Source organism: Chenopodium quinoa, unplaced genomic scaffold (assembly GCF_001683475.1).
Source record: "Chenopodium quinoa cultivar QQ74 unplaced genomic scaffold, ASM168347v1, whole genome shotgun sequence".
Lineage (NCBI taxonomy): Eukaryota > Viridiplantae > Streptophyta > Magnoliopsida > Caryophyllales > Amaranthaceae > Chenopodium > Chenopodium quinoa.
In genome coordinates this window covers 1,009,086-1,032,644 of record NW_018745448.1, presented here as the reverse complement: position 1 = coordinate 1,032,644, position 23,559 = coordinate 1,009,086, and the positions used below count along the sequence as shown (strand labels likewise).

The 23,559-nt window shown below is 34.4% G+C and overlaps 2 protein-coding genes across 2 annotated transcripts; one reads left to right on the top strand and one right to left on the bottom strand.

Moving 5' to 3' along the window:
- Window positions 1–929: 929 nt before the first annotated feature.
- LOC110713571 lies at window positions 930–1,931 on the bottom strand. Its single transcript, XM_021892020.1, has one exon. The coding sequence runs from the start codon at window positions 1,929–1,931 to the stop codon at window positions 930–932; it is 1,002 nt and encodes a 333-aa protein (XP_021747712.1).
- A 3,996-nt stretch (window positions 1,932–5,927) lies between these two features.
- Window positions 5,928–17,760, top strand: LOC110713659 (IST1-like protein). Its single transcript, XM_021892120.1, has 7 exons — window positions 5,928–6,271; window positions 6,359–6,491; window positions 14,492–14,595; window positions 14,681–14,852; window positions 15,170–15,310; window positions 16,848–16,939; window positions 17,040–17,760. Exons 1-7 carry the CDS (start codon window positions 6,183–6,185, stop codon window positions 17,545–17,547), a joined length of 1,239 nt encoding a protein of 412 aa, XP_021747812.1. The 5' UTR covers window positions 5,928–6,182; the 3' UTR covers window positions 17,548–17,760.
- The last annotated feature ends 5,799 nt before the right edge of the window (window positions 17,761–23,559 follow it).

The window sequence follows — 23,559 nt, the reverse complement described above, 5'->3', positions numbered from 1 at the left end:
ATGATGAAGGGACTCAACTGATAGCTCATTGTTCAGTGTGAATGCTCTAGTGACTTCTTTTTGTAGTTGTTGTTGAGGTACCCACTGTCAAGATTGCTTTGAGTGACAAATAACCCTGTCTGATGGACTACTTTAATTTTTTCATTCGTTCAAAAAATTGTTTTACTTACAAAAGTTAGGACAATAGTCTTTTGAGCCTTAATACATGACTGCCTATAAATGAGGGCTAAGTATTTACCAAAATACACATAACCAACACTTAAACTAAAACAAAAAAAGAGTTTAGGGTACCATGGTTATGTGTGGCTGTCTGTGAGTCCCAAAAGCATCTTCATTGTTCCAAGTTTGCCTAGTCTGCATCCACCTCCATGTTGGCTTCTTCATGATGGTTGCTATTTGTTGTTGCCACTTCTATTGTGTCCAAATACTGTATCACTGTGTTCAAAAGCTCCTTGTCTACCTGTAGCAAGTCTGGAAGTAGGCCTAGCCTGTCCAAGTGTCTTTTTTCATGTGTGGGGGGGGGGAGAGAAGTTGTTGTTACCCTTCCTTGCTAGAATTTCAAGCATGACAGACTGTAGGGTAATCCATGTATACTTGTTCACTGTTAGATCAAATTCCTCCCATGCTTCTTTCACTTTTTGAAGTAATTCATCAATGTTTGTAGGGAATGATTGATATTGAATTGATTGTATCACCATAAACAAGCCTAAATCTAACACATTTAAGTCTGGACTTTGTGCTGGTTGATACACAAACTGGATATTGAACCCATATGCTTCACATGCTGCTTTAAATTCTGTATCTTTAGGTACTTGATGTGGCCTAGCATTGTCCCATTGGATGATGATATCCTTTGGTAATTGGGGGGCCATTTCTCATGTATAGTTGGAATAACATGATTGAGGAGCATGTCCCTTATAGCATCCTTGTTAACACACTGGACTGCCTTTGTGTTCTAGTGTTCCCTTATCTCTGTTCTTGCTTTTTTTCTTTGCTATTTCATACTTGACAAAAGGGAACAACCCATACTTCCCATCATGCAAAAGGTTCTTGTTGTTATCATACAGTGGTTTCCCTACCATACCCATGAACATAGCCTTAAGTTTAAATCTCTTAGATTGTTGTGCTCTATATGGATCTTGTTCATTTGGTAGCGGATAAAAGGTTCTGGTTTCTGGGTTCAAGTAGAACCATTTCTCATCTATGTGGATTGTGTACTGCATGTCTCTAAATGTAGGGTCCCCTACAGCTGGAATAGGGTTCATAAAGCTTAGAACCCACTTCAATCTAGCAATTTTGTGATTGTCTGTCAGGGCAGGGTGATTGGTTGAAGTGTGTGTTCTAAGCCTACCTTTTTTTAACCTATGAATAACTGAGGAAGACACATGAAGGGCAGCAGCATAGCTCCTTTCAGTTGTCCTCTTATACAATGGGACAGAGACCAACCACTCATCTAAATAGACTTTGAGTTTGGGGCCTGTTTTGCCAAGTTTTTTGGTCCTAGCATCAATAACAATCCCCTCCCCTAAGTGTTTCTTAATTACCTGGAACCATCTTGTTGTTGTGGATATGTGAACTTTGTGTTTCTTGGCCAACTTGGATAAAAATCCAAAAGGCAATGAGTCCCCCTCCATGTTCACCAAGATTTCATCAAGTTGCCTTTTTTCATCTAGTGACATTTCTCTGTTGGCCCTTCTATGACCTTGTTGTTCTTGTGGAGTCCCATCCTCTTGTTCTTCCCCTGTTTGTGCATCATCATCATCTGCATCATAACCAATATCTGAATTTTCATTTTGTACTTCCTGGTTTGTTATGTCTGATTCATCATGGTATGTTTCATCATGAAGTCCCATGTTGTAATAATCCCAATGTTGTTGTTCCTCTTCATACAGTCGATGCATTCCAAAACAATCAGATTCAAAGAATTCCATGAGACCCTTTTTTTTTTTTTTCTTTTTTTTGCAGAGCAGGTGAAGGTGATGAAAGGGTGGCTGTAGTTTTTTTTTTTTTTTTTTTTTTTTTTTTTTTTTTTTTTTTTGCGGTCTTCAATGGAGCCTAATTTCAATACATATGGTTGTTGTTGGTTCTAACAGAGCATTTAGAAATTAGGATTATTAACAACTAATTGCAGGGAAAAGTAATTTACTAGGGCTACTTGTATCTTTTGAAGAAATAATGTGTTGGTTTTTTTTTTTGTTACTCTTTGAATTCCCCGCCCCCCAACCCAGGTATTGAGTTTGAAAATTAACAAAAAAAAGGGTTCATTTCAAGGGGAGGCCACCTTATAAAGGGGTCATTTTGGCTGAAAATTATGAAAACTTTTGAATTTGGGTGAATTTGGCAAAAAAATTGAAATTTCATATAAAAATAAGGGAGGGAAAAATTTACTCTCCAAAAACTCACATTCCCTTTCATGTGATGCAGAGTTAGGGTGGGATATTTCCCACTAAAAAAGATCCCCCCCACCCACATGGGTGGTAAAGCTAAATATGAGACCACTACTTTTCCCACCAATTTATCTCTCCTAATACTATACCCCTCACCTTAATTTATCTACTTTCAATCTTTTGCCTCGGCCTCCGCAAACATGTCCTTTGTTGCGAGTAACATGAAGTGGAGGGAGTATTATGATAGTACTTATTGAGACGAATACAAAAAGATCATACATGAATATATTTTTCCTTACATATTATTCACAAAAGACGGTCAAAGGAGGGATGGTGAATAGTGTAAAAGTCAAAACAGGTCAAGTAATAAAGAACGGAGGAAGTATATCTCAAACGCATATGATTAAATGAACTCACGCACTGCATATAATGTAACCCAACTACAAAAATAGGCTCAATTGGCAAAGTTTTCTTTTTTAAATACCTTAAATTGGTTAAAACTTTTTAATATACCAATGTGGTAAATACTACTCCCTCCGTCCCTAAATTACATTCATGTTTGTAAAATTACACGAGAATTAAGGAGGAAAAAAATAATACAAATAGCAATAATGAAATATTTCAATGGGAAATACAAAACATTAAATAATGTCTTTGAGTAAAACAAAGATAGATTAATGATGTATGATGTCATGTCATCAATCCTTTGCAAAAAAAAAGGACCAATAACATGCTTCTAATTGAAAATTAAGAACCAATCATATTCATTAGGTTAGTTATAAAAAGTATAAACTTGAGAAAAACGATGGAGACAGAAAATATGAGTGAGATTAGGATAGTAAGAGTGAGAAATCATTAAATATACAACAGAAAGAGAGAGTTGATTTGGAATATTTAGAAAAAAAAAATACTAAAAATGAAAAGGAGAAATGTAATTTTGGAATACCCAAAATAGAAACTAGGATGTAATTTAGGGACAGAGGGAGTATATATTTTTTTATACCAATTTGGTAATTTGGCCTTAATCTTTTTTTTTAAAAAAAATAGAACGATTTCCATAAAAATTGTTGAATTGTAAATTAATCCCCTATTTGCGTCGGTTTAAAAACTTATTCCCACAACATTGTCCACGTAGGATTGGAAGAAGTTTTTTTTTAAACAAAGAACCGCTAACGGTGATAGCGGTTCTATACTTGTTATAAAACCGCTAACGTCGTTAGCGGTTCTTATATTAAGTTTTAACTCGTGATGTTTTTTCATACAAGAACCTAATACAGGAACCGCTAACGACATTAGCGATTTTATAATTATAGAACCGCTATCACCGTTAGCGAAAATTGATTTTGGCACACCCTTTATTGATTTTGGCACACCCCTATGTGAGAAGAGCATAGAAAACTGTGCTCTCACATAGGGGTGTGCCAAAATCATTTCCCCCGTTAGCGGTTCTTTGCAATATATATATATATATATATATATATATATATATATATATATATATATATATATATATATATATATATATATATATATATATATATATATATATATATATATACGGGGAGGTTCCGCTAAAAACAGAGCTTATGGTGAAAACTAAAACTAAAAACAAGCAATCTTAGCCATTGGATGTTCACTAGATAATCTGATGGTGTAAAACAACCCAGGGGTCACTATATACAAAAATAAGGTAATTATATCAAATTATACTAATTTTGATGACATTTGCACCGAGGTCACTATATATAGAAATATGGTAACTATATCAATTTTTACAATATTTACTTAGAGGTCACTATATACAAAAATAGGGTAATTATATCAATTTTGACCACATTTACATAAAGGTCACTATATACAAAAATAAGGTAACTATATCAATTTTGACCACATTTATATAGAGGCCATTATATATTAAAATGACGAAGGTCACTATATATAAAAATAAGGTAATTATATCAATTTTGACAACATTGACCACATTTATAAAGAAGTCACTATTTACAAAAATAAGATAACTATCTATTTTGACCACATTTACACAAAGGTCACTCCCCAATCTCCTACACTTCGCTTCCATATACCGACTCTTTATCTCCAAATCCTTGACATACATCTTCTTCCTTTCCCTTGATCTCATCGCGACATCTCTATTTCTCAATTGTCTGAAACAACAACCATCTCACATTGTTACACAATCTTCGCAATAGAGACAATTCAATAATAAATGCTCAATTCCAATAGCAAACAAATTATCCCAGTCAATATGGATGAAGGATCTGCCATAAAACTCTCTCAGAAATGTGTTTTCAAAGTTGTTAGATATTAGTCGCGCAAGAAAAAAAATACCCCAACTCTATCTCCAAAAGTTAGTATGCAACTGCAGCATATTGACACTATAGATAAAAGAACACCAAGTATAATATACAATCAGTAACGAAATTCATTTTGTTTTATATAACCTCAACACCTGATAAATGATGACAGATTGACAAACGATAAAAGGTGGACAAACACAAGGTACAGAAAAATATAAATCGCTATAACACGGCGCCAAACACAAGGTACAGAAAAATATAAATCGCTTCCCATCTTCTCTAAGATCAATAATGTATGCCTCTGCAATCTAACATTCTTTAAGGGTTTCCTAGCAAGTTGTTCCTTTAAGTTTGGTGCACTCGGCTTTACAAACCCTAATTCCTTATCCGCCATCACCAATAACTCAAAACAGAAATTGAAACTTCTACCAAATTTCCACAGCACAAACCCTAGAATCTACAGAAAAACTATAACGTAATCATATCAACCGAAATCCCCAATTAACAGTATAATTAACACTTAGATGTTCATAATTGCAGAAAAATTCAACGAAATCCAGTTTTTCTTGAACTAAAATCGCAAGAAATTCTCATTGACATTTTAACAAACACTTAGCAGGCAATTGATAGACTGACCTCGAACAAAGGCTTTAGCAGCATTTTCTCTCATCAAGGATCGTTTCGAGAACGAGTGCGAGAGAAATATGTGAGAATTATTGCTCAGTAAGCCTCGATAAACATTCGCATTTTTCGAATTTCGACTCGTCTGCTCACTCGATCAAGAATTTCCAAATTTATATTCTAATCAATATTAGAATTGAAACAACAAAATTTTGATTTTAAAATTGATAGAGTAAGAAGATGAAGATGACATCAAACCAGAGGAAGATCGAAGATCGGAGCTCGAACCTATTGGAAATCAGCCAGAAATTGTGAATTTTTTAGAAAGAGAATGAGAAGAACTTAAAGAGAAGAGAGAGAAAAAGGACCTAAGAAGGAGATAGAATGTCAGCATAACTTTTTTTCCTCTAATCTCAGCCGTTGATTTTTATGGACGATGGAGATTGTCCGTTTTCAGTTTTTAGATTTAATCTTGTTTTTACATGATCCTCTTCCTATATATATATATATATATATGGAAAAAAGCCACATAGGATTCCATTACCCGATTGAGTCGGCAAAAAAAGTCCCCTTTACCCACATTTCCCCATCACAACATAACGGCTCTTTTTTCTAAGATCACACTCTCAACGCCTCTTCCCATTGCACTCCAGCTTTAAGGTAATTCATTTCCATTTCCATTTAGAGACAACACACCCCAACAAAACTAACCGTTAAATAACTTAATCAATTGACTGAACCTCTTCAGCTTCTCCCATTTTTGTCTCTCTTCTTATTCTCTACTCATCTTCTCTCCGTTCACTGCGAAACCGAGTCAGTGACTCAGTGAGTGAGTACGAGTAGGAGAGAGAAAATAATGTCTGTTGCTTATGCAGTGAGAACCCATTGCAAGAAACTCGCAAAATTGGGGGCTTATTTTCGACGAGACTTCAATTCTTCCAAATGGTATTTACCCCTTTTATTTTGTTTTTCTCTGTTTTATTCTGATTTGATTGAATTGAATTTGGTTTCTGAATTGTTGGGTTATTATAGTAAGACATGGGCTCGGATGACGACGGCTCGAATTAAGCTGTTGCGGAATAAGAGAGAGACGGTGGTTCGCCAAATGAGACGGGATGTTGCGTTGCTTCTTCAATCGGGTCAGGATGCTACTGCTCGAATTCGGGTAATTTTTCACCATTTTTGAATTTCTATTTTTAAGGGTTTTGGTGGGTTTATTTTGGGGTTACGAATTTGATGAGTTTTGTTCTTGATTAGTGTTAATTAGAAATTTTCTATATATGGAATTGGTTTGTTTGAAATTAGAGCATTGAGCCTTGATTAGCTTTGTACTTCCCCTGTTGCTTGTTGTTGGACACATTTTGACCTTAACACTATTTTCATGATTTACTCCGACTTTGTTCCGTGATTTATAAATATATACTAGTATTTATACATCAAGGGTATGTTTGATTCGTCTCAATGTATATTTTCCTTATATTAACTCGTTAAGTTATTGTAATTTTTTTCAATTAATAACTTTAGACATTGATAATATGGCTTTACTTTCATCATTTTGTATTTTTCTCTCTTTCCTAGCTCATTTCATCCTTACATTTTCTCATTGTATTGCTCTCCAAAACATAGCAAAAGCACACCAAAAGTCTATAAAGAAGCTTCTCAAAGAAGTTTTAGATATTGGGTTGAAAATTACACAAGGTGCCCTAAATTAATATAAGGAAAATTTACTCTTTGGTGTCCCAACGTTTAAGTAAATTCCACTTTGGTGACCCATGGTTTCAATATTCCCACTTTAGTGTCCTGTCATTAGATAATTGTTCAATATTAGTGCCTAATAGTTAACGGTGTTAAATTCTCCATTAAATTTTTTTTTTATGAAAAATATCATAATTTTTTTTTTATTAAACTAAAGCAATAAAGCCACATATTAGCATAAAAACGTAATCAGACCATTATATATATATATAAGATGTCCATATATATGTACATGAACCAATAGTAGTGGAACTTTTTTCTCCTCATGAAACTAAGAGGCCATGAAACTAAGATTACAGCTAATAAAACAAAAATATATCCTTAGTCATGCATAAATTAATTAAAAAGTCAATGTACTGCACTTTCAACATCATTGTTTGTAACCCAAAAAATTTCATGACTAAATGCCCAAAAAGTAATATTAATAATTTTAAAAAAAAACTAGAATACTACTGTTCAGTGAGGAACTTGGTGTATTGCGACGATACAACTGTTGTAAGATCTTGATTTGTTCAGGTTCTCGTCTGATTCCCACTGTTGTTTAGCTTGCTCGACTTTTTTTTTTTTTTTTTAGTTTCTCCTCCTTGACAACCTCTTTTTTTGTGTCCAAGACACTTGCAAATGCTACATCGAACAACTGTGGACCTTTTCATATTAGGAGTCTCACCTTTTTCTTTGTGCCTCTGAGTTTTAGGTCTCCCAGCTCTCCTAGTCAACTCGGGATGAGTAAGTCGTGGTTGATCATCTTCTGGCCACATATTTATGTCTGGAATTGGGTGTATGAAACCTTTGTAAGTCCTTAAATAGGCTTCCTTAGAGTAACAAAAATGCACAAAATCAGTAATCTCCTTCCTTAGATACCTGATAGCAAATGCAGCATGTTTGCAAGGGATTCCCACATTTTGCCATGCCTGACACATACAAGTCCACTTATTCAAATCCACACAAAAGTAAACATGCATATCTTTGACTTCAAATACTCCATAGCCGGAAGCAGTTGGTTTACAAAAATATCCATCACCCCAAGCCGAATCTACCATCTTCTTTACTCTAGGGCACAGTTTGCCATCCCATTTCAGTGCAAACCTTCTTTTTTTTCCAATTTCTTCATACATCGTTTTCTAAGTCCCTCAAGCATTGTCAAAATAGGTTGGCTTCTCAATTCTCTAATTTTTCCATTAAGAGACTCGACAAAATTGCTAGTCAATTCTGGAACCTATATTTATAAGAATGGGTTATGTTCATGGAATTTGGATGAAAATGATAAAAATATAGAAATTAAAACAATTAAAAAAAAATACTTGAGTTTAATAAATTTGATACCTTGAGTTATGTCTAGTCCATAATTCCAAAGGTACGTCATTCAAATAATTATAAGCATTTGTATTATTCTTTTTTATTTGTGCCATTGCCTTAAGGAATACATATGGAGAGTGTGCTTTTGTGGCTACCCAAAAGTAGTTCTTCATTAAATCTCTTGGCCATTGCTGCTTAAAATTGGCGTACAAATGCCTTGCACAAACCCTCCTTGATACTTCAATTGTTCATCCAACGCAATGTCTAACCCCTAACATCATATGTAAGTGATGCAAAAACGTTAAGAAAAAAATTTAATAAAAAGTATTGATAAAAATATTATAGGTCGTTACCTTTTGTCTGTCACTCATGATCACCCATGTCTTTCTAGTTTCCTCATCCGCCATTCTCTTTAAATGATAAAAAAGGACCAATTCTCTTTAGTTTCTTTATCCACCACCGCATATGCAATGGGAAGAATCCCATTGTCACCATCTAAAGATGCAGCAACCAGTAGAGAGCCCCCATATCTACCCCGCAAGTGTGTACCATCTACACCTATGAAAGGTCTACAACCACTAAGAAACCCATTATAAAGAGCGTCAAAACTAATGAAAATTTTCTTGAACATAGGATTTGCAGAAGGCACTTCAGGCGTTCTCCATGTAATCCCACAAATTGCACGACACTCTCTATGATCATTTGTATGTAAGTGGTTAACCTAGCATAAGACTCCTGATGAGACCCATCCATCATATCCTTTAATATGCTCCTTGCTCTATATAATTGACTATTCTTACACCTAATCCCATGTCTTTGTATAATCAATTCTTTCATTCCCTTGACCGTGATTTCAGGGTTGGCCCTAAAATCATCCTTTAGAGATTCAGCAATCCAAGGAGATTTTATTGTAGGGTTCTTATCAAGCCTCACACAAGTGTGCTCAGATCGAAAGGTCTTGCTTTGGAATGTAATACCATCAGCCAATAAACTTGCATATACTCTCCATGGACATGAACCCTTAATCTTGTTTCCTATTCTATTATCTTCAAGATCATATCAAAAACAATTTTCTTACAAGTGGCCCAAAATTTGACCTTAGTGCTTCTTTTTTTTTCAAGACAAAATCCCTCTTGTATTGCATAAGACTGAAGTACACTTAGAAACTTAGCCTTATTCTCAAACATTTGGCCGACTTCAAGTTTTATGGTACTGTCATCTTTCAAAGAAAACCACTTTCCATTCTTCGTAAACTTAGGAATATTATCTGTTTCTCCTTCACTATTACTTACATAAGACTTCTCATCATCCCAACCATCATCACTCGTATCATCTAAATGTATATCTTCCTCATTTCCCTCATACTCGCTAGATTGGGGTTCATCCTCACACTCTGAATCCCATGAATCCCACTCATCCCTGGTACTAACTAATGAATATCCGCCCAAATCAACCACATCGCTATGAGATCGTACAATTATACTTCCATCATCCTTAAAAAACCTTTTGCCTCTCTTTTGTTTACTTAAAATATGGTGTTTATTAGGTGTGTGAGTTGGTACAGGTTTTTTGATATCGATACAATGTCTTTTTTTAGGGGCTATCAGAGTTGGAGCTTCTAAGATGGGAACATGATCTTCAACTACTAATGACATAGGCTCACTTTGAACCCCACTACTATCAACCTCAGTATCTTTAGCGAACCATGTAAGCTCTTGTTCAGTAGGCCATAGTAGCTCTATAGGAATCTCATGAACTTCCGCCTCATGCATATAACCATTTTTAGGCCACGACACCTCCTCAACAATCTTCTCATTATCATGTATTTTCTTCCATTCCTCATAAGCCCTTCTTGCTCCTTCAAAATATAATGAAGATGACTCACTCTCCTCTATAATCAGATTAATTTCTTCTTTATTTTCACACAAGCTAAACACCATCATCAAATTTTTATCACAATCTATTGTCGAATAATTGTCAATCCCTTGTTTAAAAATAACTTTTGGAGACTTAGGATCATGCCCAATTTGGCTAGCTGCTTGTATCGGGATCCACAACATCAATAAGCAAATCCACACTGAATATTTATCGGGATCCACTCCTTGTATGATAAAACATTTCTCGTAATAACGACACAAAAGTTTATGCTGTTGCAATGTACAAAGCAGAGTATTAAATAAACAAATTATGATCCTAGACAATATACAATCATATTCAATAATCAAGCATGTTATCATGCATAAAAAAACTAAACATCAACGAATGACATTGATATTAATGCCATAGATTACATTTTACTTTGATTTTTCCACTAATATCGATCACTTCAAAACCATTAAATTGTTTACTGTACACATATAAATATAATTTTAAACTCACAAATTGAAGTTCCCAAACAAATTCATGATGATATCAACAGTTATGTATGTAATTGATAAATTATGACAAATTCCACTAAGAGATACCAACCTTAAATCTACTTTATTTTATAATTTAACAAATATTACCTTCATTTGCACCGCAATTGCTTGTTTGCTACTTTGCTTGGATTGAGTTTTACGATTTCGGCATTATCTTTACCAATGAATGAGACATATTTTATTTGATTAGAGGAGATACTTAGTTTGTGATGAATTATGGAGTTGAGTAGAAGTGTAGAACCCTAGAGGCGTAGAAGTTAGAGGGAAATTTTGAGAGAGATGAGGTAAAATGGTTTTGGGGGAAAACTAGACCCTAATATAACTAATTAATTATACAGCTTTAAGTTTTTTTTTTCTTTTTTTGTTAACGGAGAATTTAAAACCATTAACTATTAGGCACTAATATTGAACCATTATCTAATGACTGGAAATTGAAACCATGGGTCACCAAAGTGGAATTTACCTAAACGTTGGGACACCAAAGTGTAAATTTTCCTTAATATAACTAAAATGGGCCTCTCCACATAAGAAAGGACTCATAGCCTAATGGATATTAAGCAATTTGAACAACCGGAGGGATTCAAATACAATGCAAAGGAAAAGTGTGCAGATTCAAGATGATCTTATATTGCCTTAAGCGGTGGGTGGGTGGGTGTCTGTTGGGGGGGGGGGGACAAAGGCTATAAGTAGACCTTTTGTGATCGCTTTGCGCCTTTAAGAAATAATGTGACAAAGATTTTATAATTTTGCTACAAATGTTGGTAACATGCTAAAAAGGGTTATTTTTGGCCAGGCTAGGTCATTATATAATATATATTAAAAATGAGTTTTTTTACATATTAAAATTATGTGATGAAATTAATTAGTTACATATAGTGTAGTACTCGTATTATTTGAAATATATTTTTCCAATCACTATTAAAAATCAATACATATTTAGGGATACATGTATGAAAAGTAGCTATAGTTTTATTTTATGTAAGAGAAAATTAAATAAATTAGATTATTTTTTGTTATTATAGCTTGTTTTTGAATATCTATGTATAAAATTAAACATTAATGTTCAAGTTTATGAATATGGTTAAGTGTTTTGAACATAAGATGTGTTATTGAAATAGTGGTTAAAAATAAGTATAATTAGCATGAGGTCATGGGTTCGAACATTAATGTAAACAATTCATCATTTTTATTTGATGAATAACACTAATCATATGACGAAACTTAGGCTAGCAAAAAACATTTTAGGAGAACATTTTAGGCAAGCGGATCAATCATGATTCAGATTATAAGGGTTCAAGGTTGTGGTTGTCACACAAAACATATGTTCACAAAAAGCATATGTTTAGAAGGTTTGGAGTAAGCAAACCAATGAATTCTCCTTTTGCTTTGCATCATAGGCTGAATTCAAGCCAAAGTTCTATGGAAGAGAGAAAGCACGTTGCATATCCCATATTCTTTAGTCATGGGTAGTTTGATGGTTTGCACTGGGTTAGATATAGCTTGTGTGTAGTTAGTTGTTTGCGGTTGGGATAAAGAATTGGAATAATACGAAATGTATTATGAGATATCTACAAGGTATTAGCGATAAGCCTATACTTTTTGAGTATTTTGGTTCTAACTTGTTGGGTGATATTACTTGGCTCCTCTTTTTTTTAACCTATTTTTAAACTACTCAACAAAAAAATTAAAATATTATAGAAGGGTGCTTTTAAGTTTGAAAAAAACTCAAAGTTCCTCTTAAGCTTTAGGGGATCTCCACAAGCAATGTAGAAAGAGTAGTCGAGGAAGTCTACTTTGGGTTATTTGATCACTTTTGCATGAGGTTATAGATTTGTGTGGCATTATCCATCATTCAATTAGAGTTCAAAGAGAGGCATGTAAGTGATCGACTTAGGTTTACATAAAAGAGATGTGTGATGTATAGTGATGGTAAAATTGCTATTCATATTGCTAAGAATTTTTCCATTTATGCAAAGCCATAACACATTGATGTGAGCTATCATTGGATACAAGATGTTCTTGATGCTAAGTTTCTTGAGCTTGAGTAAATCCATACCGATGATAAATTACTCCGACATGATGCAAAAAGCATCGCCAAGAGGCAAGTTTTAGACTTGTTATTCGATTGTCGGAGTGGAAACCACCTCTATATATTTGGGAGGGGAAGATTTGTTAGGATATGGGTCCATTCCTATAAGAAGAAACTCATATTCCTTAATGTTATTTTTCCATTTATGCAAAGCCATAACACATTGATGTGAGCTATCATTGGATACAAGATGTTCTTGATGCTAAGTTTCTTGAGCTTGAGTAAATCCATACCGATGATAAATTACTCCGACATGATGCAAAAAGTACCGCCAAGAGGCAAGTTTTAGACTTGTTATTCGATTGTCAGAGTGGAAACCACCTCTATATATTTGGGAGGGGAAGATTTGTTAGGATATGGGTCCATTCCTATAAGAAGAAACTCATATTCCTTAATGTTATTTTTGGGGCAAGTTGTGTAAATTTCAGCTTAAGTTCTGACTTTTGGTGTGCAGTTTTCATGTACTGGGGGAGCACCAAAAGGCGTAGGGGTGTGTCTAAATTGAGGAGAAAAGAGAGGGAGAAAATCAGTGAAACCAGATAGTAAAATACAGATTTTTAGTGTAGCCATTTCATGTTTCTCAAAGAGCAGTCTCACGAATCACCTCCAATCGTAGTTCATCCGTAGACCGATGTTGCTCAAATGTTGACAACTTGTGTGGGACATCAAGGATTTCATCTTCACCATTATAATTGTTGTTTGTTGCGAGTAATTGTGAGATATTGCTCCTATACCACCCTGTTTCTTGTGGCAAATCTTAATTATTACCTTCGCAGAGTAGTTCTCAATTGCTGTTGTACCTTGTCTTCTAACATTCTTCTTTCTTTTTTTTTCTTTTTTTTTTTCTTTTTTTTTTTTTTTTATTTTTTTATAAAAAAAAAAAGAAAAAAACAAACAAATAAGAGCAATTGGGTAGAATCCCTCATCATGCTGTGGTTTTTACTTTTATAGGGGCTTTCCACATAAACATTGTGTGTCATTTGCTTGATTGTTTACGGTTGTTCAATTGCTATATTGTTGCATTTTATACGTTGATATTGTTGGTGTACTATCTTAGAGAACATAATATATTGCTTGTATTGGAGTGACGTTAAACTTGCTGGTAATTTCCCTCTATGTTGCAGTATCAAAGAAACAGAGGAAGTAATTTTCTGCACATAAGATACAATATTTAATCATTGCCTCAATGTCTTGAACAAGGCAGAGTGACAGCCCTTTGACCATTACCTCAAAGTACTGGACTGCTTCATAGTACAATTTATTTATAGCTTCCCAATCTGAAGCTATAAAAAATTGCGACAATCTTTTAGCCATACTCTTTATATTTGCAAAAACATTGATAATATTACTCTTCAGAAGCAAAATGAGAATTATTGAGTAGCTTATTGACGCATTCAACTTAGGGAAGTGTAATAGTAGAAGCATTGCCATTGCTTTAAATAAACTCTTAACTACATAGAGTTTTTAACTTTTTGTGGGAATACTTGCCTAACTGCACTTTCCTCCATAAACTTGTTATATATATGTGTTTACACTGAGTCAGTTGCAGATTTATCTGAAGCTTGAACTGTTGAGTAGCTGAAGGGTCTTTATCTTCTGCTGTAGGTTGAACATGTCATCCGGGAGCAAAATATGATGGCTGCAAATGAGATTCTTGAGCTCTTCTGTGAAAGGCTAGTTACAAGACTTTCTATAGTTGCAAAGCAGAGGTACGATCTTATTCCCAAATTTGAACCTGTGTTATTGTTAAAAAAAATAGACATTCTCAATTATTTTGTTTGTTTTTACTTGTAGGGACTGCCCTTCGGACTTGAAGGAAGCCATCTCTAGTTTAATATTTGCAGGACCAAGATGCTCAGACATTCCAGAACTTCTAGCAATACAGGATATATTTCAGAAAAAATATGGAAAAGATTTTGTAGATTCAGCTACAGACTTGCGTCCTGACAGTGGTGTAAATCGTTTGGTATATGATTTTGCTGAAATTCTTTTTGTTGCTTTGGATAAAATGTGTTAAGTAACAAAACTGCACGCCTAAGTCTTTAGTTAATATGAGACTACTCGATAACAATGACTTTGTTTCGTAAGTATTTTGTTGCAGTTGCAATTGCATATCATTCCCATCAGTTTCCTATTTCAATGATGGTGGTGAATTTTCCATAATTACCTTTGAGAATGATCATCCTTAAAATATGTTGTACTGATTTGTACTGATGTAATTTAATATTTTTTTTAGCCCTTTTAAGTATTTGATGCATATATGTTTGATCCCTTCATTTGCAGCTAATTGAAAAGCTCTCTGCTTTAAACCCTCCTGGAGAATTAAAGCTCAAGATCATGAAGGAAATAGCGAAGGAGTACCAGGTTCAATGGGATACAACTGAGACAGAGACAGAGCTTCTCAAGCCTCCAGAGGAACGCATTGTATGTTTGTCTTTGTCATTCGACTTTTTAATTCTCTGCTGTTGTCTTTCAAACTTAAATTTCTTCGTTGGTACAAATTAGTGCATGATAAAATGCTTTCTGCTCTGATTTTTGGATTAATGGACTGGGTACATTTTGAATTTTCTAAAGGCTAATATATGTACAAATTTAGCTCATGGTACAAAAACATAGAATCAGAGACTGTTGATCTTCTGAATTACAAACCATGTTGTAGTGATTCAAAGTTAATATCTTTTGCTTCTTAGATTCATTCATCAGCTCAAGCGAGATCCAATTAGACAGCTAATGAAAGGAAGTAATACCTAACAATCAGATAATTACTGACTTAAACAGCAAGAAAGGTTACTTTAGCCTTTTCCTTAGTTGATTTGCTACTAGCTAGTGAGATGAAATCAGTGTGATTAGTATGTGTTAGCAGCAGCTAGCTTCTACTTGTAGTTTTCAATTTGCTAGTGAGATGAAATCAACTGTGAATTTTTCAATTTGCTTCTTTGGTCATAGCTACTGGAATCCAGGTAAGGTTTGTTCCTTCCAAGTTACACTTGTAACATTATTATTATTATTCTTATTATTATTATTATTATTATTATTATTATTATTATTATTATTATTATTATTATTATTATTATTATTATTATTATTATTATTATTATTATTATTGTTGTTGTTATTGTTATTGTTATTATTATTATTGTTATTATTATTATTATTATTATTATTATTATTATTATTATTATTATTATTGTTGTTGTTGTTGTTGTTGTTGTTGTTGTTGTTGTTGTTGTTGTTGTTGTTGTTGTTTTCAGCTTCCTGAGCCTATGTAGCTTGTCTAGCTGCCAAGCTTTTTTGGCTTCCATATCACTGATATTCTGTCAGCCTTCAAAAACCAATTATCTTAATTGAATGTCAAATTCCAAACTTTCATGTGGAGATCCTTAGAGAATTTTATTAAGCTTTGAGCTGCTATCACATTGAGCTGATATATTTTTTGTAAAAACACAAGGGGCTTATATATTAATATCACTGATTAGGCTCCGTTTTCTTTTGTTTTTTTTTTTTTTTTTCTATTGTGATTTTGGCTACTTCAATCTATCCCAAGGCTATTGGAATTTTGGGCCTCAAGTTATTTATTTATTTTTTTTCCCTTTAGGTTGGAGTTTCTCATATCTTAATTACAATACTTGTTTTAACAATTTTGAAATATATTAAAAATTCTTAACAATTAATGTTGATAAGAAAGTCTTTTCAATCTTTGCTGGATAGCTGCTATACATGCTAACTTAAATTAGCAATGTATATAATTTCACTCTGGGTCCTTTAGTTACTGTTAATTTACACCCTTATGTGAAAAACGTATCCTTGTTCAAATTTGAACTTTGTCAGGAAGCATTCGACATGGATCAAGAAAGGAAAATAGGGAATGGTTTACCACTTTACCCAGAAGTTAATATGCAACTATCTTAATTCATCTTTCTAAATTGTTTTGTTTACAAGTTTATGTTCTTTCGCTGATTAGGAGGGACCACGAAAATTTGTTAGTGCTGGAAGCCTGCCATTGAATTCTGGAAGAGCACCTCTATCTGCTGAAGCTCAGAAGCCTACGACCAGGTCTGTGAGCTTCCAAGTACTAATTATCAATGCTTGTTTAAGCTGAATTATATACAATCAGGTCCGTAAACCTTAATATCTCTTTCTGGCCGTATTTCAGATTATCAAGTGGTGGTGGTAATGAGATGGGTATTGCAAACTATCAAGATGCAGCATCAGCAGCAAAAGCAGCTGCTGATTCTGCAAAAGACGCTGTTGCTGCTGCCCAAGCTGCTGCCCAACTAGCTCAGACATCTTATGATGTCAACACTACAAGTAATCAGTCACCACCACCACATCATGTGAACCAAGAGGGTAATTTGGGAACCCAAGGAAGGGAATACAGATCTTTCAGTTTAGGAGGAGCTGCAAATAATTGCCACAGCAACACTGACATGAACTCAGATGATATGGATTTTAACGTAGTAAGATGGCACAGCTACAATGTTCGTCATACACATACTGATATTAAATTTGATGAATCGGATTGTGATGAAGATATCGAGATGGAACAACAGCCTCCCAGTGGCATGCATGGTAAACCTGGGACTCCTTCTATTCATCCCAAGTTGCCGGACTATGATGCTCTCAGTGCTCGTTTTGAAGCTCTAAAATATCGCAAAACATAAAAGCCATTACATGAGGCAGTAGCCAGAAAGGGTTTGGCATTATATAAATCTTAATGTTTTGTTACATATATACATATATAGCTAAAGTGATTCTTTTCAAACAATATTCATTTGGTCAAATTAATTATGTTGTGATGCATCAATGTGGATTACTGTGATTGTAGAAGATTAAAGTTCTATTTATGACGATATTTAGAAGGTATATATGGTCTAGTGGTTCCTGAGGAGAAAATTAAACTGATAGGGATACATGTTACCTACTTTGTTTGGCTATTTTGTCATTATAAATTTATAGACAATGTTATTCAAATTATATTATCTATCAAACTATTTTTTCCTTCTACCTTTGTTTCTTTTAGTTGACATGTTTTGACTTTAGTATTATTCACACTTTTCTTCGATCGTGCTTATTGATTTATAAATAATGAAAAATATAGACATGTACGATCTAGTTAGATTTGTCACGATATATATTTTGAAAATATAAACCTTTTTTTATAATGTTTGCTTGTCGGTAATTTAAAATATTAATGGTTGGATATGTGCATTGGTAAACGTGACTAGAGAAATATATCAACTAAAGAAACACAGAAAGTATATTGTTAAAGCATAAACAGGGTCATGAGTGTCGTATCCGAGTAGGAAGAAAACTATGACCATAAATTTTTGGAAATTTTCACTTTTGCTATTGGGAAAATTTTTTATTTTATTTTACTGCCATTAAAAAAAAAACAAGTTTGTTAAAAGAGAAGGTTTTGAGTAGAACGGACTCACGTTAGTCCGGTTTATAATGCACACATTCATCCCCCTCCCAATGCCACTGCCTAGTCCCCTGTCAGCGGCCAGCGACCCTCCCCTCCTGGCGGCCGGCGACCCTCCCCCTCCCCCTCCATGCTATTACATTGATATTCGTATTCTTACAACATAAGGACAAGGATCTCAGTCGTTTACACGATTTCACCACTTTCTTTAGCCCTTCTGTCACGTTCTGGTTTCTGCAGATTCAGGTAGCTCAATCTGGGGCAGATCCTCCCCCCACTTAGTAAGCATCTGATCGTCTATATCCGAATATCTCAAGATCAACTTCTCTAAGACTGAGAACTCTGACTCCAAGTCATCTTCGTAATCTTTCAGAAGATAGCATCCACTTAAATCCAATTTCACAAGGCTTTTGTTGCACTTTAGAATGTCAGGGACATTCAATTGATCACGAGGTAGGTAGAGAAAAACATCTAATTTCTGACCAATATTATCTAATACATGATCATTATTATCTAATTTCTGATACTTATTATCTAATACCTGACCAATATTATCTAATTTCTGACACTTAGCATCTAATTTCTGATACTTATTATCTAATATCTGACTAATATTATCTAATTTTTGATACTTATTATCTGATACTTGACAAATAATATCTAATTTCTAATACTTATTATTTAATATCTGGCCAATAATATCTAATTTCTGACACTTATTATCTAATTCCTGATATTTATTATCTAATATCTTACCATTATTATCTAAATTCTAACAATTAATTTTTTTTGGGTATGATTGGACTCACATGAGTCCGTTCTACACAATACTTTTCCTTGTTGGAATTGCGACCACTTAACAGAATCCGTTAAGTTTATTCAAAAATTAAAGAAATTTTTTAATTTTTTTTTTTAAAAAAGAAAAACCCAGCCACCACCTTCAACTGCCAACCACCTCCCGTCAGCCACCCTCCTCCTGTCGGCGCCCAAAATGTCACCCGATGCCGGTGACTACGCTCCCCTTCCTCCACCTATGCAGCCCCACCCTCTTCCCTATTCCCTTCTTGTTGCCCAAGCCCCTCCCCATCCCCCCACCGAATTCGGTCCACCTCCCCTTCCCCACCCAAAATCGCCACCCCTAACCCTTAAAACACCAGGTCGAAACCACCCTAAACGGGATTTAGGGTTTCATTTATGGTGGTGTCGACCTGATGTTTAAGAGTTAGGGGTTGCTGTTTTGGGTGGGGGAAGGGGAATGGGGTCGATTCAGGGTGGGGGAAGGGGAGGGGGGCGATTCAAGTGGGGGTGGTGAGGGGTTTTTTTCGGTTTCAAGTTAGGGGTTGGGGCAGCGAGAAGGGGGATAAGGGAGGGAGGTGGGCTGTCGCCGGTTCGGCACGAGAGAGGAGGGGTTGCTGGCAGCGATGGTGGCTGGGTGTTTTTTTTTTAAAAAAAAAAAAAATCATGGTGGATCGAAGATGTCTGAGGAGGGAGGGGTGGCAGTGAGGGTTGTTGATCTCACTAACGAAAATTGTAACTGAAAGTGTAAAGTGGTAACAAAATTAAAATTATGTGATTTTGTGTGGTAGCAAAAATAAATTAAGCGTTTGATGGGTAGCAAAAGTGAAGTAGGGGGTGTTTAAGTGATAGCAAAAGTGAAATTTTTCTAAATTTTTATTTACCCATTTTTATCTAAGTTATTCTTAGTTAAAAGGTGAAAGATGAGAAGGAAAAAAAAAAAAAAAGGCTACGACATAACGAAAAGATTAAAATAATATCTAATCAAATTTTGGCTAAGAATATCTAGTTTTGTAGATAAAAGATAACTAATTTCGGCTTGGCTAAGAAATATTTCATTAGTTTGTGACTTTATAAGATTTTGAGTGGTGCTCTCTGACTCTGTAGCAGAGGAAGAACCAAAAAAATATAATAATATAAATTAATTCCTTATATAAATTAGTTTTAAAACTATTTCTCAAAATACCGTTCACGTAGGCTCGGTTTCAACGTTTGATTTTTGTAAGTATAAAACCGCTAACATTGTTGGCGGTTTTAACTAATATAGAACCTCTAATGGTATAAAAGGTTATATGCATGGAACCTCTATTGGTATTAGCGGTTCTAGAGGTTCCATGCATAGAACCTCTATTGCTATTAGTAGTTCTTTACGTAAAACCTCTAATACCATTAGCGGTTCTATATAAAGAGGCTCTAGTGAAAGCTAAAGTGGAGGTTCTATCCATAGAACCTCTAATGGTATTAGCAGTTTTATTTTTGAACCTTTAATGGTATTAGCGGTTCTATTATAGAACCCCTAATAGTATTAGTGGATCTATATATAGAACCTCTATTGGTATTGGCGGTTCTATACTGCCAAATTCCAATCCTATGCAGAGGTGTCTCAAATATTTTGGAGGCCTTGTTCTAATTTTAAATATTGGGCCCTATTTAAAAAAATGTGTGCAATTTACGTATTATACGAAAATTCTATTAAATTTATATATTAAAAATATCTAAAAATCAATTTAATATATAATTAATTCAATTAGATGCCAATTATCAGGTAACCAAAAAATTTATTGATTGAACATTTTTTTATTTTCAATCCTTTAAAATGCATGGTTCAACTCATAATTTCAAATTACATTTTAGTACTCATAAGAGAATGCTCTGTAAGATTAATGTTTCTCTTAATTATTACCTTCAAATCAATTCAATAATAAGCTCATACAATAGCCATAAATAACAACCTAAAAATATCTTATATTTTAGCCTTTTTAGGGAAATTCCTATGGTACACCCTGGGTTTTGACTTTTCCCAATGGTACACCACTTAATTTTTGAATTTTAAATGATACACCCCAGGTTTATGCTTATTAACCAATGTGATTAATTTGTTAATCATACGTTAATAAACCTATAATTTCGAGGTTTAAGTTAAAAAAATAAAAAATAAAAAGACTAAACTACCCATTTTTAAAACTCTCCCCTAAACCCTTCCCCTCCAACTACTTTATTCAACACAATTACATCATCATTTATGTCGATTAGACTTCTCTGAAGAAAACTCTCCCCTGTTCCATTCAAAAAGTTCTAGGGTTTGTTGCAAGTTGAATTCAAAAAGACTGGACTATCATTCCTGATAGACAAAAGGTAAACACTCTTACATTCACTTCCAATTTTTATTTTCAAACATGCATTATTTTTTACCTATACTATATGTTGAATGTTGTAGGGGGTTGATTTGGCACTTGAGCAATTATGGCCAGAAACAAAAAGGAGATATTGTTGTAGGCATCTAAGCAGGAACTACAAGAAAGTGTTTCCTGGCCCTTTGATGTACATACTGTTTTTGAGGGCTTGTAATGCCACAAGTGCCTTCACTTTCAGAAAGGCTATGGAAAGGTTGAAGAAGGAAGCTAGGGAAGATCTGATGAAGTGGTTTGCAGATTTGGGAGATCAATCCAAGTGGAATAAGCACAAGTTTGACCTAAATTTTTGAAATGATGCAAACACTTCAAACTTTGTGGAAAGCTTCAACTCTACTCTAGGAGTTGACAGATGTAGGCCAGTTTTAACATTGCTTAAAGGTATGAAATAATTTTTGTTTGTCATTTTAACTAGCTTAATATGAAAAGATAACCTTGATGCAATGTTTGCAAAATGCAGGGATAAGAAGGGTATGCATGGTTAGGATTGCAACTAGGCATGAAAATGTCAGGCATAAAAAGGATTAAAATGGAAAGAAGATGATTTCTACCCTAAAATTGCAAAAATGGTTAAGGAAATTGGCAAGGCAAACTCATCATGTAAGGCTTTCAAGTAAAAAACAGGGGAATATGAGATCCATGAATTAAAGTCACAGTTCCCTATGAGCCTTAAAAGCAAGATATGTTCTTGTGGGGGTTAACAATTATCAGGGATACCCTGCAGGCATACAGTAAGAGCACTGATAGATGCAAAATTAGACCCCCATGCCTATGTCAGATCCTGGTTTTATGTGAAGACTTATAGACAGACGTATAGTGTTCATATCAACCCTATTCCTGATACAGAACAATGGCCAGAAGATAACTCACCTCAGCTTGTATTGCCTCCAAAAATGAAGAGAGGGATTGGCAGACCTAGTAGGAATATAATAGAAAGAGAGAAGAAGGAGAGGCGAAACTAGGAAAAAGCTCAAGGACAGTCAAATGCCAAAATTGTGGATGTTTTTGTCACAAATATGAGAACATACAAAGGGGGTCTAACTAGAAAAGAGTTAAGAGGAACAGATGAGCCTGTTGTAATCAAGAACCCAAGAGTGAGAGATCGGTCTAATGCAGCAAAGGCAGCTAGGGCAGTAGAAAAAAAAGGTGAGGCTGCCACTAACAAAGGGAAAGGGAAGCAAAATTAGTCCACTCAGAAGAAGAGAATTCAGCTTGTTCAGAAGAAAGACAAAGAGCCTGCTTAGAAGAAAGAAAATCAACCTAAGCAGTTTGCTCAGAAAAGCTAGAGGAAGGAAAGGCAAAAACTTTGAAGCTGCAACACAATTGAATGCTTCACAGCTACAAAGTCAACCATTTTCTCAGTCTCGGACTCATATGTGAAGAAAGTAGTCAATGACAATGTTTTTTTTTGTCAAAATAAGCTTAGTCATTGACAATGTGAAGATTTTTTTTTTTTTTTTTTTTTGCAAACTCTGGTTTTTGAATGTAGTGAGCTTGATTTTGAACACAACACTTAGTTTTTGATGCTGAGATGATTAACTCTTAATTAGTCTTTGAGCATATTAGTAAGCTTTTTATGCTACACTTTGAATTGGTTGTAATGAACCTGTATTGAAGCAATTAAACTCAAGTTTTTATTGAATTTCATGTGTCTCAGATCAGTTTTGGCAAATGTATTAAAGAGTGCAATAATTTAAATAGCAAAACTCATTCATTTTCTTATTCAAATACTCATAAGGTAATACAAGATATTCCATACATAAACTTCAAACACTGACATGACTTATTTTAGGGAAACTACCAATACAATCGCATACATTACAATAGAATTCCTAACAACCTTGTGAATATACGCTGCAAACTCTTCTGCCTTCTATGTGAACTCAACAAAACTCTTCTCTCATCACTTTCACATACGACAATTCATCTAGATTAGCAGAACTAAGCTCTGTTTCCCTTATAATCTTGTCTTCATCAACCCATAAGAACATACCACAATGCCTACACTTGTAATAAGGCCTCCCTGGATTTGATATTGTGTCAAA

Bases quoted from the DNA above. Each gene is read 5' to 3' on its own strand.
- LOC110713571 (XM_021892020.1), bottom strand. From the start codon at position 1,931: ATGGAATTCTTTGAATCTGATTGTTTTGGAATGCATCGACTGTATGAA.
- LOC110713659 (XM_021892120.1), top strand. From the start codon at position 6,183: ATGTCTGTTGCTTATGCAGTGAGAACCCATTGCAAGAAACTCGCAAAA. The intron at 6,272-6,358 runs GTATTTACCCCT...GGGTTATTATAG, and splicing joins GACTTCAATTCTTCCAAATG to TAAGACATGGGCTCGGATGA. The intron at 16,940-17,039 runs GTCTGTGAGCTT...GCCGTATTTCAG, and splicing joins GCTCAGAAGCCTACGACCAG to ATTATCAAGTGGTGGTGGTA.